Genomic DNA, 19,254 nt, shown 5'->3' with positions numbered 1-19,254 from the left:
TTGGTGTGCCTGGGTTTCCTTCAGCCTGTAGAGGGACTCAGTGTGGGCCAGCAATCACTTACCTGGGGCGACTACTGATGCTAAGGAATTCTTCAGAGAATGTTCACAGATGCCTTTCAAATCGTGTTGTGCAGCAGCTCTGCCCAAGTTCTCTTGGATCTCTTTGCGGATCTTCATGCTCCCTCTCTCCCAGGGGGCTTCAAATTAGACACAATCCATTCCCAGGAGGATTCTGAGGATGGCTAGATTGTTCCAGACCGCCCTTTGGTGGCTAGAGTCTGTTTTACCCTGAACTGGGAGAGCTAGGAGTGCCTGGGAATTTATGTCTTCCTCCGCAGGTAACCCTTGGTCAAAGCTGAGTTCCCTGGGGCTTAGGCAGAGACCTCCTTTTATGGCTTGGGTCCCGTTCTCCCTTTAGAATCTGTCCTGTTCCCGGACCCCCTCACTTCTCCACCAGCCAGGGAACCTCTTTAATGAAAACTACGTGTGAATCCTTTTTTTAGGGTCTACTTTATGGACCTTCACTGAACACATTCAATAACTTTCAGGAGCTTTTCAAAGGCTCGAGGCAGCCCAGCTGCAGCGGCCACTGGCCCATCCGCCCCTCTGGACCACATGTGCTGGGGTTGGGCGCCCTGCAGCAAGCCTGCGGGTGTCTGCGTCTACAGCTGTGTAAGTGCTGCACCAGAGAACGGAGCAGGAGGAGAAGGAGAGCAGAAACACAAGTGATTTATGAAAGTCAATGAGATTTGAAAGCGGGCCGGGGAAACAGCAAGATGAATCTCAGAGCTGAATTGATTTAAAGGGTAAGTATTGAGGTCGAAAGATTGATTGGGAGGAGAGGGGTGAGGTAATGGAAGGGCACTGGGGAGGGGCCAATGGGATGCTTTAGAAACTTAATGTGATTTGTAGCCAAGGTTGAGGGGCTCTGCTGGGGTCCTGTGCTGTTCCAGGAGTGAGCTGCAGCAGCAGACGATTTATCTCAAGGTGGCTCTGAGTGCCTCTCCTTTTTGTTGTTTGTTTGTTTGTTTGTTTTAGACTGTTAGTGTTCTGCCTGGACTCTGTTTGGACAACTGTTCTTCCCGGAGGTCTAGAGATCCAGCCGGGCCCTCATAATAGCGCTGTCTTCCCTGCCTGGAGAACTTCAAGGTAACAATGTGAAAACCTGTTCTCCAACCCCACCAATGGACATCTTAACCTTTAAAATAGTAATGAGGTAGCCTGAAAATTCTGGCAACTTTTTATAAAGATTTTTTTTTAAGATTTAAAGAGTCAATATAAAAGATTACATTCTTAAAAGTTAGCCTCATTGGCCCAGCCGGCCTGCTTTTTAGCTAGGCTGTGTGGTAGAGAAGCTGGGGGACACTTGGACTTCTTGCTCTTTACTTCCATGCAGATGCACCCCAAGAATCAGCCACATGCAGTCGCCATTTTCCTTTATCCGGTCTTTGAATTTAGTGCCCTTCTATGTGTTCAGCACTGGGAGACTCTGGGGGAGGGTGACTGCTGGGCAGAGCCAGACGGGGAACAAACACTGCTGTTATCTCAGCGGTATACACAGAGGAAAGAGGAGCATGGGACAGCGATGCCGAGGTCAGGCTAGGGGGACGAGGCAGCTGGAGGAGGCAGGAAGGCCATAGCTGAGGCCGAGGCAGAATAAGTACATGAAGTGAGGAAGCTGTCCACAGGGAGGGCCAGGGAGTGAAGGGAATTGCCCGGCAGGAGGATGAGTAGACAAGGGGGTGGGGCAAGAAGAGGGTCTATAACCCAGCACATCTGCTTGGTTCCTAGACTCTTAACCTTGATCTTGGAGAAGCCATTCCTGAGGCTCCATCATGATTCTCAGTTGGACCCACAGCCTCCATCCACACCACGCAGACGTCAAGGACACAGTGAGGTTGGTGGTGATGTGTGTGTAATTGGAGAGTCAACCAACAGGAGCCTAGAAACATGGAACCACAGTTTTCCAGTGTTTCCTTACTCGGTAGCTCAGTGGAGGAGCCCCGGAATTCCACTCGTGAAAAGGAGCAAAGTGCTAATCCTGGTCACTTCCTAGACTAGCAAGCGTGGGAGGAAGGAACTGCCTACGTGTGCAGAGAGTGGTGGTGTGCTCAGCCCTGAATCTCCGCTCTGAGGCCCGAGCCTCTTGAAGCTTCCTACCCCTCTTCTGAACCTTGTCTGGGAGCTGCTGGCCTGGCTCCTATCAGTGCTGAGTGCCTCCATTCCCATTCACCCATTCACCAAAAGCCTACAGTCGATGGGATTCAATATCAATTATAAATTTCATTTTCTGCCTGCCTACAAGCCATTAGCTTAGATCAATACAGTCTCTCCCCTTGGTTAAGCAATCACTGAGGTTGTTGATGATTTCAGCAGATGTAGAGCATGGTCCCAAGCTGCCTGGGTCAGGGAGTCAAGGCGGCATCCTGGACCAGGGCTGGGCCAGTTCAGTCCTATTTTGCAAATCACTTACTGTCCTCTTCAAACAAGGTCATGGCCAATGCTCAGGTTGTCTGGGGCCTCAAGGTCAGCCTGGTCTTCTTCTGGCCCTCGTCTGACAGTACTCATGCCCTGGGTGTCTAATAACATTACAGACATCGGTATCTTGGGTGCTGGAGAGAAACCTGTTTGCCTGTCAGATTGTCTGATGTATCTTGGAAAGAGAGCAAGAGGAGGGAGGGGCCTGAGTCTCTGGTGCTGTCTCCCAGACACAACAGCCTTCCTTCTTGGTACATGGGCCTTGGGCAGCAGCAGTTCAAAGGCTACGGGAAAGGGTAGGGAACAGATCAGAATATATGTCTGTAGCTTACCTTCTTAAATACTCTGGTCCTTAGAGACTGTGCATGGGTTATGGCTAGTTGGTTATTTGCTTCCAGCCCTGCAGGTGGCGCCCAGGACAGCGTCCAGATGCAGAGGAACCTGGCTGGCTGAGGCCAAGGCTGAGGACTCTAGGGGAATCTGCTCTGAGAGTGGCCCCCTTTGGCTCCCTCATCCTTTGTGCACGGTGCATGGGAAGCATCACTGCTCCTTTAAAGTAACAGTGGGAACAGTGGCCTGGTCTTTGGAATCTCGTTATCCAGGAGTGCTCAGAGTTGACGTGGGGCCTAGCAGGCATGGACAGGGAAGGTCTGTTCCCGGGACATGGAAGGCAGGAGTGAAGTCACTTCCTGAGATATGCCAGCTCTCCCATCATGTAAGTCCTCCAAGCATCAGCAGTGGGTACTGCTATCACTGTAAGCATCGAGAGTGCTGGAACTCTCAAATATGTATCCAACCCCAAATGGTGGTGAAGGTTGCTGAATCTGTAACACCTAAGAAGGCTATATACACCCACCCACTTCCCAAATACAGAAGTCAATGCAACACAGAAGCCAAATCGGGATTCTTCCACATCGCCAGGAAGGTGACACCAGGCATACACTTTTGCACCCGTGGCCAACACTGCTGGAATCTGCCCCTCATTGCTACCTGGGAAGCAGTGACCAATCCTAGCCTGATTCTCACTAGCCCGTGGCTCAGTGGGCATGCCCCCCAGTAAAGTCCATCTGAGAAGGCCAGATCAGAGTGGGTGGTGTGACCTCACCTAGCCTTTTGGTTCCTGCACTGGTGATGGCATCTTGAGTCCCTATGGGAGGGAGCAGCCACTTGGTGGATTCAAACCAACAGCTTCTGAGAGACCATTTACCTCCACCAGTCACAGATGCAGCTGAATTTGGGAGGAACTTGCTTGGACTTCAAAGTCCTGGATTTAAGCTCAAGATGTTATGAGTGCTCTGACTTTGAGCATTTAGCTCCAGTTTCTCTCTCCTTATTATGGTTGGTGACAGGAGTGAAATTAGAGGTTTTCATGCAAATGGAAAGCTCAGGTACACCCAGCACATTCCAAACCTCCAAGTTTCTCTCGCCTTCCATAAAAGGAGAAGAAAGACGATGTAGGTGTAGTGTTGACAGTGGGAATCATGCCCATGATTCCATTCATACGAAATTTAAAGTCACTCCATGGTGATAAAAATTAAAAAACCAGTCATCCTGGGAGGACACAGGAGGGGACTTCCTGGAGTTAAGGAAAATGCACTGTGTGTTGATCAGGATGGCAGATAATGGGGAGACATTTAAGACAAACATTTTATTTTGTATCAGTGCCTCTTTACCCTCAGGGAATGGTCTAAGATCCCCCAGATACCTCAAAATGCCAATACTACTAAATGATACAGAAGCTCTGTTTTCTCCTGTATGTATTTATCCTCGATAAAGTTAGTAACTTCTACCTTCTCACATCGCTGTTTTCTGATGTACTAATTTGTTTAGTATCACTACTCTTGTGCCTTAGAGTCATTATTAAACAAAATAAAGATTGCTTGAATACAAGCATTGTGTTACCATGGCTACCAATCTGATATCCAAGATGTCTTCTGAGTGACTAATGGAGAGAGAGTACATGAACACACCGGACAGACGGATGATTTATGTCCCAGGTGGGACACAGTGAGAAGCTGTGAGATTGTATCATGCTACAATTGAAATCAGAAAGCAGTGCACAATTTAAAATGCATTAATTCTTTACTTCTGGATTTTGTTTGTTTGTTTTGTTTTGTCTTTCAAGACAGGTTTTCTCTGTGTAACAACCCTGGTTGTCCTGGAATTCTCTTTGTAGATCAGACTGGCCTTGAACTCACAGAGATACACATACCTCTGCCTACCAAGTGCTGGAGCTAAAGGTGTACACCACCATGCCCGGCAAATTCTGGATTTTTTTTTTTAATTTAATTTGAAACATGGTTGATCACAGGTAACTGAAAGTGCAGAGAACAGGGAACCATGTATGGAAATTATATCTCAGTCAAAACAAACAAAAAAAATAGAAATGAACAACAAAAACTTCAAACAACAGTTTAAAAAATCTATTTACAATGTACTTTGAGGCTGCTGTCTTTCAAAGATTCTCAGATAGGGAGCTTTTATCTCCTCTAATTAGATTCCCTGGGCTTGTCCTGAGCCCTTGGCTGATCTGAGCACTGCTGTAATTTCCCATTAGTTCTGGAAGGCACATTTGGGAAACAGTGTATTGTCTGTGTGAGGTAGAGGGTCTGGGCATCAGTGGAAGACATACAGGCTTGGGCACTCCTGTCATCAGGGTAGAATTAGCTATCAACAGTCATGCCAGGGCCTGGCCTCGGTGTGAGGACACAGCCAGGTGAAGGAGACATGTGGGTGCCCTTCTTTCCTTTTGGGTTCCAATGTGAGGTCTCTACCCTTGACTGAACTCTGGCCTGTATCCCGTGTCCTATTTAGCTTTGTCAACTTGACACAGCATGGAGTCACCTGAGAGGAAAACCCCGACTGAAGAGTTGCCTAGATCCGATCGGCCTGTGGGTAAGTCTGCAGGGATAGTCTTGGGTACTTACTACCTGCTAAGGAGGTCCTAGAATACTGTGGGTAATCCCATCCCTAGGTAGGTGGTCCTGGTTATATAAGAAAGCCCTCTAAGCATTAACAAGGCCGAGTGAGGCACCAAGCAGCATTCCTTCATGGTTTCCACTGCACGCCCTAACGGTGAGTGAGCTCCCTGCTCAGAGGGAACACGACACGGAATAGAAAGCAGCTGTGCCCGCAGCTTCCTGCCTCGAGCTCCGGCCACAGCTCTCACACACCCCTCCTTGGCACAGCTTAGGAAACACTCTGCTGTCTTCCAGCCCCTTTCTGAGTGAGATATAGGCAAAGTCAGATGTGGTTCTACTCTCAGGCTATGGATGTGATCTCTCCTAGGAAACCCTCAGTGTATTTAGCCTGCTTGGGCGTAGGCAACATCGGGTCATCATGGATATAGTCTACGAAGGCACACCACTCTGAACTAAGCAAGCAGAGGGGGCTGTGGACCTAAGAACAGAAACCTCCAGGATTCTGAACAGTTCCCTAGTCAGCTGGGATGAGTCAGCTGGCTTCCGGGTTATCATTCCCTGGCAACATCTCAAGGAATCCCACAAGCCTCGGGCATGACTCCAGAGCCTGTATTCCTCATCTTCTATCCTTACCCCTAGAGGAAGTCACTTTTTATCTTTGTACAGTCCTGTGATGCACAACAATGGTTTGGCCACACGTAGTTGTGGGCCCATGATATTATTACAAAGATGGAAAATTCTCAAAGCTAGTGACGTGGTAACAGTCACAAACTTGTACAAAACACATTGTTCATGTATTTGTGGTGATGATAATATTAACAAACTAATTTTGTGATCAGTTGTATAAAGGTATAGAACATACAACTATGTATGGTGCATAATATTTAATAATCATTGAAACTCACTGTGCTGTTTGTGCACTTAGTATCCATATTCCTAACTGTTATTTTAGAGTATGCTACAATTAATGTTTAAAACAGTTAACTGGAAGCCAGAGAGCATTTGCTGCTCTTGTAGACGACCTGGGTTCAGTTTCTGGCACTCACAGGGAAGCTCACAAACACCTGTAATTACAATTCCAAGATATCCAGCACCCTTTTCTGACTTCTGAGGGCACTGCACACATGTATGGTAATACATCCATGTATGTACAATGTATTGTACAAAATATTTTGTAAATCAGGTAGAAGTCAGTGATGTTAATAGCCCATCCAGTGTAGGCTGACATGTATGACTGTATTCGTTTTTGGTTGAACCTAGCCTTTAATGGCCAACCCAACTCTCTAGCCCTGTATTTTAATTTTTTAGAAAAAGTCTAGAGTATACAAAAACTAAAACCAGAAAAAAAGCTTATGCAACAAGGGTACAAAGAGTATTTTGGTATGGTTTTAGAATATATTTGTGTTTAAACCTGTCCAAAAAAAAGGTTAAAAAGTTAAATTTTGAAAGTTTATAAAGTAAAATTGTCATGGTAAGCTAAAGTTAATTTATTATTGAAGAAGGAAAGATGTTTTTCATTTAAATCTAGTGTCCAGTGATGTGCAGTGATGTCCTGGGTTTCTACACTCACTCCCCAGTCACTCACTGACTCACCCAGGGCAACTTCCAGTCATGATGACCTCCATGCGCAGTAAGTGCCCTGAACAGTTGTAGCTGTTTGTCTTTCACACTGTATTTTATTATAGCTTTTATGACTACTGTATTGCAATTGCCTTCAATCGTATGTAAAATATTACATAATGTTGTAGCCCAGGAGAAGTAGGCTGAGCCATGCAGCTCAGGTGCTCACCAAATTGGTATGTGAGTACGTGATGTTGGCAGAATGACAGCATCGCCTAATGATGCATTTCTTAGGATGCATTCCTGCCACAGGGGACACATGAACATAGTTTTTATTCCCCCTAGTGGTTACCACATTCTTAGATAATACTCATTTATTGACATGTCTTGATTTTTCCTTTCTAAGTGCTATCTATTGACTTTTTAACTATGGAAGAGGATCCCCCACCCCTGACACAAGAATCCTCCTCATATTTTCCCATGCAATTATATCATAAGTTGCATTAGGTCGATATATAGAACTTCCATCATTAGTGCCACGTGGTTGCTAGTCCCCAACGAGTACTGTATTATACCATCTCTATTTTTGTCCTTTTGGATATTACTCTTTGTTTTCCCAGAATTGGTCTTGTTTTTATGTTTGCTTAGTTCTCCTAGGCTTTGTTTTTCCAATCTTAAACACGGTATCAGCTGCCTACATCCAATGTTTGTCCAAAAGCTGTAGGCACTTCCTTCAGCTTCCTTGCGTTTTGTAACTATAGCCGGAGGCCTGCAGGGTAATTTACAGAGGTCTGTAAATAGTTTGGGTCCAGGACAAGCAAAGGACTTAACATCAGACAAACATGAATGTCAATTCCGCCATGTTTGCTCAGGACACTCACGATTTTCCTCCCACACATTTCAAAATGACATCAAAGGTACTTCATTTTAGTGCAGCCGGGAGAATTAAGGAATTACAACAAAATGCCTGTATCATTGAGGGAATTTAGCAAATATAAGTTTACTCTCTTGTGGGGAAAAGTCCTTAGAAGAAAGCCACAGAAAAGTCTGCATGCCACCCACCGGCTCTCTCTCTCCACCCTGCAGTAGCCAGGCTCTCCACTCGTGGAGGCTCCTGGGAAGTTAGCCACAGCCATTGCAGCCTAGATTCCTTCTGAAGAATGGATCCTCCTCAAGAGACACAAGCTTACTCTGAACCATTCCAATCAAAGAAGAAGCTCCAAAGGAAAATAACTGAAGGATTGGTGACATGAAATAAAAATTCATAGACATCTCAAATTAAAAAACTACAACAACAATAAAACCCTGTTAGGCACATGCACAGCTTGGGGTCTTGTGTCTTTTGTCATCAGGGGGTGCTGGCAGTTATGTACATGCTTTAAAAAGGCGGACGCGGACCCCCACCCTCTCTGTGTGTTCTGTCTCTGTTCCCTCTCTGCTCTCTGCTCTGCTCTGTTCCACCCCGCCCCCCTAGGCCTGGCTCCCCCTTTCCCTCCTAATAAAGCTCTAAAAAGTACCACTGGGTTCTATTGTGACCATGACCTTTCCACGGGGTAACCAGCACCACCAGTGCCACCACCAGCTCCATTTACCTATCAAACCCTTTAATAGACAAGTAAAGGACATTTGTGGACTGGGTGACTATTTGTAACACACAGTCAGTCAAGGGTAGGGATACATTTTTCCTAAGACCCTCAATGAGTTAAAGCAGAGACCAGTCTCAAGCCTCCCGAGTTAACAACGTTTTCCCATGACTGACTGATCGATTCATTTATTCATCCATTTAAAAATATATACCAGGTACTAAGGGCATAATGTTGTTCAAAAAGAAAAATGGTCCCCACCCTCGTGAAGCTTATAGTCCAGTGCAGGTGACATATTTAAAAGTCACTCTCAGAAATATGTAACTGCCACTGGAAGGAAAGACAGAAGAACAAAGTGAACTGAGTATGGGGCGGGGACCCAAATTGGAGTAGGGTGGGGCAGGATTGCCTTGGTGGAAGGAGCTGAGGGCTGGAGGGTGAACAGCAGGAGTGTGTTCATGTGTGAATGTGAGTGTAAGAGGAAGTCCAGAGGGAACTCATGGAACACAGAGAAACAGGCAGAAGGTCAGTGGCTCTGGGTCTTAGTGTGTGAGAAGTGGCTGGAAGCGAGCTGGGCCATGAGGGACACTCAGAGCCATTGTAAGAATGGTGGGATTTAATTTTAAAAAGCAGTGGAAACCCGGGCGGTAGTGGCGCACGCCTTTAATCCCAGCACTCGGGAGGGAGGCAGAGGCAGGCGGATCTCTGTGAGTTCGAGGCCAGCCTGGGCTACAGAGTGAGTTCCAGAAAAGGCTCCAAAGCTACACAGGGAAACTCTGTCTCAAAAAACAAAAACAAACAAACAAACAAACAAACATCAGTGGAGACTGCTGAAGGATTCCTAGTTGGAGAGTGAGGGGAGACAGCGGGAGAAGGGGGCGGGGTGTAACTTACATGTTGAATGATGGCTTTGGCCAGGTTAGAGGTTATGATGGCTACAGAGGGCTTGGCCTGAGACGAGTGGGATGGGCATTGAACAGAGCGCTTCGGGAGGCGTACTTCAGACCCGTGCAGTGGGGGCAGGCCACCGCAATAACTACTAACGTGGGATGGGGTTCATGGGCCCTAAGGAGGCTGCACCAAGACGGGCCAAACCATCAAGACAAGCCCCACAGTCCAAGTACCAAGGCCTAGAGAGATGGGATGAATCGGACCCAGGTCTTGCAAGGGCCTGGTCCCAGGGCTGCAGGCAACTAGTACTCATCAGGGTACAAGCTGAGGAAGGAACATGGAGGGAACAAGGATGGAGAGTGTAATGATGGGCGTGAGAGTTCTGCCTGGTCCCCCTGGCTCCTCCTGGCTGTTTGAAGCCATCCCAGAACTCGGAGAGGAGGGGGTCCTACCTTGTGTTTTGTTTTTCTGTCTTGAAAAGAGATAGCTATTCTGTTTGTGTCAAACAGCACGTGGGCTTGTGCCCTGCTGTGAAGGGTGAGCAGATGCAACCTGGTTTTCTTCTGTGAAAGTGGCAGGGACAGAGCGAGCCGTGTCTTCCTTTCCCAACCGGGGAGCAGGGCAGTAGTGGGAACATGGGTCAGTGGGAGATGTGCTCGCTGGGGACAGGGTATCAGGAAAGGGCCCCCAGGGAGCTTAGATCCAGGTGGGAGCTAAGGCAGCAGGGACAGCACCACCTGCTTTCACTGGGCTGAGCTTTGTGCGTGCGTGCGTGCGTGCGTGCGTGCGTGCGTCTGCCTACCTGCCTGCCTGCCTGCCTGTAAGTTTTTGGGAGATGAACCCACCCAGGGATGGACAGTTGACCTACTTCATGCTGTGATTTGGATACAGTTCTATTAAAACCCATGACGAAGCCCAGTTTCTCAATGTGACAGTTCTAAGAGGTGATGGTGTTAGGAGGTAACAGTCACCGAGGCTACCTCATAATGAAGAGATTAATGGACTTCCCAAAGAGTGGGTAAGTTGTGGCGAAAGCAGGTTCTGATATGCCTAGCACTTCCCCTCAGGCTCTCTCACACATCTTGCTTCCACACATGCTCACTCCAGTCTTCGGCTTTTCTGCCATGAGGCCTGAAGACTAGCATGTGTTAGCACCATGTTCTTAGGCTTCCAAAGCATAAACCAAATAGCCTTTAAAATTGTTTCCTTTAAAATATATTTATATTTATTTTTTCATTATTGTGCATGTAGAGGTTAGAGAATCACTTTTAAGGGAATTACTTCTTTCTTTCCACCATGTGTGTTTTGGGTATTGAACTCAGGTCATCAGGCTTGGCAGCAAGCTGCTGAGCCATCTCGTCATCCCTGCCTCTTTTCATCATAAACGACACAATCGTAGGCATTCTGTTTAGCAACAGACTAAGACAGTTCTACATTTAGGAAACTGCCAGTGAGCCTTCTAGGGAATTCTTAATCCAGACACCTCCTCCTACCCCTACAAAGAGATGACAAGGACACCCTTCATGGTCATGGTCACCTTCACCTGTTCCTTCAGGGATGGCCGGCCAAAAAGTTAGCAGCCGATGTGGCTTCTGAAAGGGACCCAGGAAGCCCAGGTATCACCAGCCCAAGGGAGCAGCTTTTCAGCCAGACCCCAAAGCCCTCTGAGCCTATGGTTCAGGCCTGGGTTTCTTAACTTTCCTGTGGGGGAATCCTGATCTTTCCCAGCGACACAACACTTGGGGGTATTTCTGCAAGAGTCTAGACCGGACAGTGGCTGGAGAGCAGGGCTGGGGGTTGGTGTTGTGAAGGCTCTTTTGGGGTCACACAGACCCTGTCCTAACACTGAAAGTTTTAAATAGGGGTGAATTTGATGAAAATTCTTCCATCTGCCAGAGCCCATTTTCTTTGAGGAAATACACTGATACGTATTTCCTCACAAGCTGCAAATTTAACCTGGTTCATACACACACACACACACACACACACACACACACACACACACACACACACACTTGTGACACCAGGATGACATGTGATGCTCCCCACTCCCACCCCAGCAGCATGCTCAGCCTCCCTCTGCCATCCTGTCCCTGATCTGTTCCCTGTCATTCCTCAGCTTACAGATCAAGAACCCTAGGTCACTCTGGCCACCTCCTGGTACCCTGTGCACAGCAGCTTCCGGTGTGACCCATGCTCTCAGAATGTCTCTCTCAGGATTTATGGTCAGACAGTTTTGTAGGCAACTGATTCCTATATTAACTCCCGAAAAACTACACTAGCAACTTAAACTTGTCACATGTCTGGTAGAGAGGGCTCCTTAACCTTGGCACTGCTGGCATTTGAGATCAGATAATTCTGTGTACTAGGCCTTGTCCTGGGCACTGTGGGGTGCCCAGCAGCATCCTTGGCCACCACCTCCAGGATGCCAGTAGCACCCTTGGTTAGAATGGTCAACAGACGCCTCCAGACACTTCCTCATGTTCCTGAAGGGAGGAAGGGCTGCTGTTAACGGAGAGCCACTGAACTCAAATATTTAAGAGAAGTTTGGTGAGGGTGGGAGACAGCTCGGTGGGTAACGTGCTGGTCATGCAAGTATCAAGATCTGAGTTCGGACCCCTCACACCATGTGCAAAGCCGGCCACAGTGGTGTGTGTCTGTGTGTTGAGGGTGGGGCAAAGAGGCAGATTTCTGGTCAGCCAGTTGAGCCAAATCAGTGAGCTCCGGCTTCAGGGGGAGAGTCTGTCTCAAAGAATAAAATGAACGCCGGGCGGTGGTGGCGCACGCCTTTAATCCCAGCACTCGGGAGGCAGAGCCAGGCGGATCTCTGTGAGTTCGAGGCCAGCCTGGGCTACCAAGTGAGTTCCAGGAGAGGCGCAAAGCTACACAGAGAAACCCTGTCTCGAAAAACCAAAAAAAAAAAAAAAAAAAAAAAAAAGAATAAAATGAAGAACAATAGAAGACACCTGAAGCTGACCTCTTGCCTCCACAGGCGCACACATGTGTGCACATGCACACAAACGCGCACACACACAGGCACATACAGTAATGAAGTCTGGGATTTCACAGACAGGCCCCTTTGCTGAAGGACTAGTCTCTTTCAGACCAACAAGATTCTACAGAAATATAAAAGGTCTAACATGAGCATGTAGGTCATGGAAATAATGCAGTAGCTATACTCAGAGCTAGAGAAAGGCGGAAAAAAAAAGGTGAGATTAACTTTAATAATTTGCTTCTTTCACCCACCAAAAGTATTGTCATTTCAGCAGGTTATCAAACAATTATTTATGGAGGCATCAGGAACCTGTGTGTACTTCTCTCTTTGGACCAGTATATGCCAAGTGCTCACTAGCCTCTCGTGACTCGTGACTGTGTCTTCAGACAGAAGGACAGGGAAGGAAATGGCTGGACTGGGGGCTCTGGCCTGGCTCATCCCTTGGTCATCTTTAGATTACACCTCAGAGAGCCAGGCGAATCTTTGCTTTGCTCACCAGGCTCCCACATTACACTACATCCCAACAACCTCCAGAGGAGTCTGGATGGCCCTGAACACACTGGAAAAGTCACCCAAGTGCCTTCAACATGCTAATGAAATGTGGCATCCCTGAGTAGGTACAGGATCCCTGTCTCCCCCCCCCCCAACACACACCCACACACAGCTGCCTCCAAGGAGCACTCCCATGTCCCACTCATCTCCAACAATCCATCTTTATCCTCTGCGCTTAGAAGGCAGGTTGTCCCCAAGCACTGGTCATCTGAAAAGGCCATTCCATCTCTTTAAAAAAGACAGATGTTTGCATCAGAAGTAACCTCACTCCTGGCCAAGAAGTTGCTGCCTGGGGAAAAGGCTCTGTTTCTTTTCCTGTCTAGTGGCTGGGTCCTGAGGCTACTCTGCTGGGACAGGAGCTGAAGGCTGCTGAGTCCTGAACTACAGATTACAATCTCTTGCTTTATTGGACTCTTAGTATCTGCTCCACCCCCCACCGGTTTTTCAACTGTGCAGTTCCGCAGGTCTTATTCTGGCATAAAGGTAGGTGTGAGATACGCTCTACCTCTGCCTCCCTGCGGGCTGGGGGTGGGGGGTGCTCTTAGTAGGCTGGCCTTAGACTTGAACTCTGCAGAAGCCTGTGTATTGCTAACCCGAGTAGGATCATTTCAACTTTTACTGTGAGTGAAAAGCAACGTTTTCCTCCCTTGTCGCCACCTGTTTACCTATAACGATAGAGGGGCTATAAAACATGAAATGTAGGGCGGAGGTGCTCGCCACCTACACACTAAAAATAGCTACTGCCCTGTGCGATCTCAGGTCCGACCCCCCCTCCCCCAATCTCACCGGAACCGTAGGCACACAGGCACATAGGCTCTCGGTCCAGGTGCCACAGCCCCAGAGCGCCTTCCCCACCTGTAACCGGGCAGGACAGCTCCTGGAGTGTTCTCGCGTTTGCCAGGGGAAACACGCTGTGTGACTAGAAATCAGAAGTCCGCAGGAATTTGTACTTACCCCTCCTGGCCTGTCTGATCTTTGGGCTCAGCATGCTGCAGCCGCCTGGCCAGACTCGCTGGGCCGATCATGCTGCCATCGGCTTCCCTTTTCTCTTCTTCTTGGCCAGTGGCCCTTCATGCCTAGCTCTTTCGAGCCCCGGGGGCCACTGGCGTCACCCCCTCGGCTCTCTCTCCTGGCTCCGGCTTGCTTTGGACTACATAAATCCTGATGCATTATTTATCCATTCCAGAATTAATTTCCATCCAAGCGGACCATTAAAGCCACAGTGATGTTTGGTGATCAATCACTGGCCAGGGCGGGTCCCGCCTGGCTATCGTGTTTGCTTGGCTACCCATTCCTGAAAGAGGAGGCGGGGTCTTGGGCCTCAGGGCGGGCAGGTGGGTGGGGCCATCTGAAGCCCAGTGGAGATTGCAGCTGGCTACAGGTCCTCAAGCCCTGGAGGTCTGTGAGCCAGCCAGCCGGCCACCAAGAGGGCGGAGGACACACATAGCACCGTGGTTGGCCGGTCTAGCACGCCCTGCTAAGGCTAGGGAGTGGTAAGACCCCTCGAGGCACAGCCTAAGGGGACATGCATCTCAGCTCATTGCCTTTCTGGGAAGGAACGAGCATTCTGGCATCGCTCACATCCTCAGCAACTCCACTAGCAAAAAGAGTCCTGCTGAGGGTATCAACCACCTCCTTAGTAAGGGGACAGAAACCAGGGTCCCAAAACTTACTGAGCTGCGTAACAGATCTCTGCTAGGATCAGCGTGGTGCCTACTGGGGCTGTTATTGGGTCCCACCTTAACGCCCTAAAAACAGCTCTACAAACTCAGTCACAACAGTATGTTCCACTCTCTCACTGTTGCCTAGAGGCAGGGCTGGCAAGTGCACGCAAAGCTGACTCTAAACTCTTGCTTTTGTTGTTGCTGTTGCCCATTTTTGTTTTGTTTTGTCTTTTTTTTTGGGGGGGGGGTAGGCGGAGGCGCTGAGAGTCTTGTCGTGTAGCCCAGGCTGGCCTTGAACTCTTGATCCTTCTGCCTCACCCTCTTGCCTGCTGGGTTACAGATATGTCCTTCCCACTCTGGTTGTAAACTTTTCTATGAAATGAGTTTCTCAAAATACTCCAGTTCTGACCACTGCATGGTAAGAGTTCCCACCTCGAGGGTGTCCGATGAACTTGTTGGAGTGTGACCCTGCTCACTTTGTGCTCTGAGAACCTCCTCATGTGTCCTCATAACCACTGAGCCTAGGGTTGGGTTATTTCGCGTTGTTTTATAATCATCCTTCTTTGAATGCCTCTTGTCCCTGTTCCCCCCCACAGCCCCCCCCCGCCCCCACATAGCTTTCTACGTGCCCCACATCCATTGATTCTCACAGTCCCACTGACGTTTCATCAACCTCAGCAGCTGCAGGGGAAGGAGGGCTCCTGGGAGACCTCTGAAGCTTTCCAGAAAAGGTGGGAGAGTCTAGACTTGAGGGGGGGGGGCTGAAGAGTGAGGGGGAAGTGTGCAGGATGTGGTAAGCCCCACATCCAGGTGAGCAGGAGGACGAGTCCACAGAGGGTAGTCTCATTCAGCGTCAACCAGTTTTCTGATCTTAGATCGTTCCTCAGATGAAGGAGCAATATCCTGACATGATATCCAAGGCCTTTCTTTCCCAGTCCTTCCTGCCTTCCCCTCTGTCCCAGGCCTCCATGCTTTGGCCATAATCTAGAGCAGTCCCTCCTGAGGTCCTCTGTGCAGGTCATAGGAGGACCTGTGTGTCCCCTTTCATATGCAGCCCCGGCTCCCACGGCCTGTGCCTCTGCAGACAGAACCCCACCTCTGGAAACCTTCCTCACACTGCTTCAGCTCCACAGGTCTTGTCATGCTTAAAAAAAAAAACCCTCCCTCCGCGCCGCTGCCCCCCCCCCCCCCGCACCTCCCTCCCCCACTGTGAAACTGTCCTGATCCTACCAGTTCCGGGAGACACTAAGCACTTTTCCTGAGACCGTGCATACTTTCCTAGGACTGGCCTTCTTGCCCTTCTGACTGCGAGCCCCAAACGACCTCATAAAATGCTCTGTAAAGGACAGTGTGTATAGAGGACAGGGAGATGGCTCAGGGGTAAAATGCCTGCCACGCAAGCACAGGGATAAGAATCTGGATCCTTAGAGCCCACATAAATCCTGGGTGGGCATGGCAGCCTGGCTGTAGTCCTAATGCTTGGGAGGCAGAAATAGGGGATCCTAGGAACAAGCTGGTGAGCTAGACTAGCCCCGTTGGCAAGCTCCGAGTTCAAGTGAGAGACCCTGCCTCAATATACTAGGTGGAGAGTGATTGAGGAAGATTCCCCATGTCAACCTCTGCCCTCCATACATGTGGAGCAATTATATGGTGACGTACACATGCACTAAACACACACATGCGTGCACACACATACACTATATATGGACAGATCAGAAACACCATTGCATGGCCTCTCTCCTTTAAGGCCAAGTACAACCCAGACCAGTCTAGGACAGCACACCCAGGAAGGATGAGAGAATATGGAGCTGGACAAGTCACATGTTGACACAGGGGTCATAGGGCAAGTCCCGTGGCCGGTGACAGCATCTTGAGCAATCCGGAAACCATCTGTGAGTAATGCAGCCTGGCTAGTGTTCCCCTGAGCCAAGGGCCAGCAAATGCCAGAGCCTCGGTCCAGGGCTACTCACGCTTGTTTTGTTTAAGAAACCACCTCCGGGAGCTTTTCCTGTGCAGCTGCTTTCTGAGGACTTCAAGTCATTGCTCTCCCTGGCCTCACTTCTGGCCGTTAGAGAAGGAGGAATAAACCACAGGCTCTGGGCTCAGACTCAGAAGGCAAGCCTGAGAGGGCAGGAGCTGACCTGACTGGCACCATGGGGTCAGTGGGCAGAGGGCAAAAAGGCTCTCTATTCTCTTCCCTTACTCCAGATTCCATTCCTAGTCCTTCTGACACAGGATTCACAGGCAGCAACCTGGAAGGGGCTGTGGTGCCTCACATGCAGCAGTGGATGCTGGAAGCCTCCAGATCCTTCCAGGGCTTGTGGGTGACAGTGGGGACAAGAGCAGGGCTATGGGATTTGGTGAATGTGAAGACTTCGAATAGCTTGTATTTGAAGAAACAGGGTGATTCCTCTAGGTGTAAGTTGAACACTAAGAGCAAGAAATGGAGTTATTGGTCAGCGTGGCGCAGACACTGGGAGTGCCCCTCCTTCTGCCTTTTTCACAGTGCAGCCCTTACCCCCACCCCTACCCCAGCATTGTGATTCCAGTGGCTCTGCTCTGCTTCTACTACTCTCCTGCCTCACATCATTCAGCGTTTTCGAAGGGCTGCTCAGGAGCTGGCACTGGAAGGTGTGAGGGGACTGAGAGGAGCAGAAGTCTCCTGAACCACCTGTTACAATGCACAGCTGTTGATGGAATACGTGCCCATCAACACAGTCAGCCCAGAGCCAGGGTACTTTCCCTATTGTGGCTCTCTCCCTTGGCTGCACCCTGGAGACTTCACAGAAGAGTGTCTGCATCCCATACTGCAGCTCTTCTTAACCAGCACACATGCACAGCCATCCTGGGGCTTGTGAAATCATGTCCTACATATAACCAGGGCAAGGAACTACGCCTTAGGAGACATCTCCACATGCCTGGGGCCAGGGCTACCAAGGTGACCTTTGCCTGCTTCCATCTCAAGGGAGATGTCCTCTTAGGGAGAGGTATCTGTGTCAGTTATTCATCCAGCTAGAAAGATCCCAGGCTCTAATGGAGAAACCAATCCATTGCATGTGGAGCCACCGGTGCTATTTCCTAATCTGTGTACTGCACAAAAGCGTCCAGTAGAGGGGGCTAGGAGGGTTGGGTTTGGGCTGAACCAGCAAGCATCGAGAGTGGCAGCTAGGAGGCAGAGCTTTTCTCTAATTTTCACAAAGATGCCACATAGACAGTAGAGATTCCTGCTTCCCTTTTCCAGAAGCTTCTGGGCTTCAGATAGAAGCATGCCCTTGCAGAGGTCCATGTGCAAACAGTGCTGATCTGGCTCCCCAGAACCTGTCCCCAGTCCCCAGCACCACTGTTCCCCGCTGTGAGGAGGCTGCTGCCCTCTGCTTAGCCTATCACTCGAGGTCGTCACTTCCGTCCTTCCCTATGCCTGTCCAGGGGAGTTCCCAGCCAGCCAGCTGGTGTCATCTGCAAGGAAGCTGATGGTTACATTTTCAGTTAGTTTGCAAAGCCAATAGTTTATGACGGGCACCATCAGAAATGGAACAATATAAACCCGTAATCAAGTAAACTGTGTTTCAAAGTTTATTACTTCCTAATCCATTTGAGTCATTCATATGGCAAATACCAAATGTTCCTGCTGCCATGCAGATCCTCCCCAAGTTCAGTGCTATTATGCTGGGAGTATTCACAGTGTGGAAATCAGGCAACACTGTAATTCAAAGCATAGGAATTTCTTTTCTCACCTCCTTCTGATCCATGCTGGAGAGCCCCAGGAACCTTCTACAAGGTAGGGGAGTCTACTCCTCCTGCCCGTTTATCAGCCCGTCTCCACCCCTGTCTTTACCACTTTACTGTGTGTTCTAGTCAGTGTGTGGGATCCCCGGTCTGAGAACGCCAGTTCTCTACCAGCATCAGCCCTCTCCTTCCTCACGGATGCTCTGTGTTTTCAGCCACTTACAGCTAAGTGTGGTTGAGCTCTGCTCAGTGTGTGAGTAGAAGTGATGTGGCCACTCCCAGGCCGACAGCACTCTGTCCCCTGATACCCCACCAAGCTCATTTCCACTTTCTGGTCAACTAGGATAGGGACACTCTGGAAGTCCTATGTAGGAGGTGGTAAGAGCCAAGCAGGCTGAGTCCTGTGTGGAGCTGAGCCCTCTCTGCCAGCCTGGAGCACTCTTCATAGGTATGAAAAGTAGAATGAACGCCCACTGTGAGGCTTATTACATGGCTAGTCCTGTTACCACCGCTGACTGTCCACTGGATCTGCAGTTTCTTCTGTCCTTCTTGGCCTGTGAGATTGGGAAACACCCTCCAGTGTCAGCTTCTTGTCCATCTCCACGGCTGGAATGAGTCACCTACACCTGAGCTTCCAGGGACCTTCTACAAGGCCTGTGAGTGTGTGTGTCCCTGTGTGTGTGTGTGTGTGTGTGTGTGTGTGTGTGTGTGTGTGTGTGTGTAGACTGGTAAGAGAGTGTGAGCTCCTGCTGACTCCTATAATTTAAGTACCAACTTCACATACATCATCAGCTTGGACTGAAGTACTCTTTCTAGATTGTGTGGCAGTCATCCGAGGTGAACGTCTGGGCTGCTTTGGTGGCCTCGCTTTGCTGGTGCTATCA

At 49.1% G+C, this 19,254-nt stretch overlaps 1 protein-coding gene across 7 annotated transcripts in view; it reads right to left on the bottom strand.

The window, feature by feature from the left end:
• Window positions 1-19,254, bottom strand: part of Arhgap22 (Rho GTPase activating protein 22) — a 165,990-nt gene that overhangs the window by 126,432 nt on the left and 20,304 nt on the right. Inside the window, exon 1 of one of the 7 annotated variants that reach the window (XM_052733912.1) lies at window positions 13,935-14,250. The exons of the other annotated variants lie outside the window; for them this stretch is intronic. Within the exon in view, the coding sequence (XP_052589872.1) occupies window positions 13,935-13,968 (34 nt within the window). The 5' untranslated portion in view covers window positions 13,969-14,250. Of the gene's footprint in view, window positions 1-13,934; window positions 14,251-19,254 lie in introns of those variants that run through there. 7 annotated transcript variants of the gene reach the window in all.

This window comes from Peromyscus californicus, unplaced genomic scaffold, assembly GCF_007827085.1.
Source record: "Peromyscus californicus insignis strain IS unplaced genomic scaffold, ASM782708v3 Scaffold_12__1_contigs__length_115047231, whole genome shotgun sequence".
NCBI lineage: Eukaryota > Metazoa > Chordata > Mammalia > Rodentia > Cricetidae > Peromyscus > Peromyscus californicus.
Note: the sequence above shows the minus strand (reverse complement) of the source record. Positions and strands in the feature narration are given on the sequence as shown.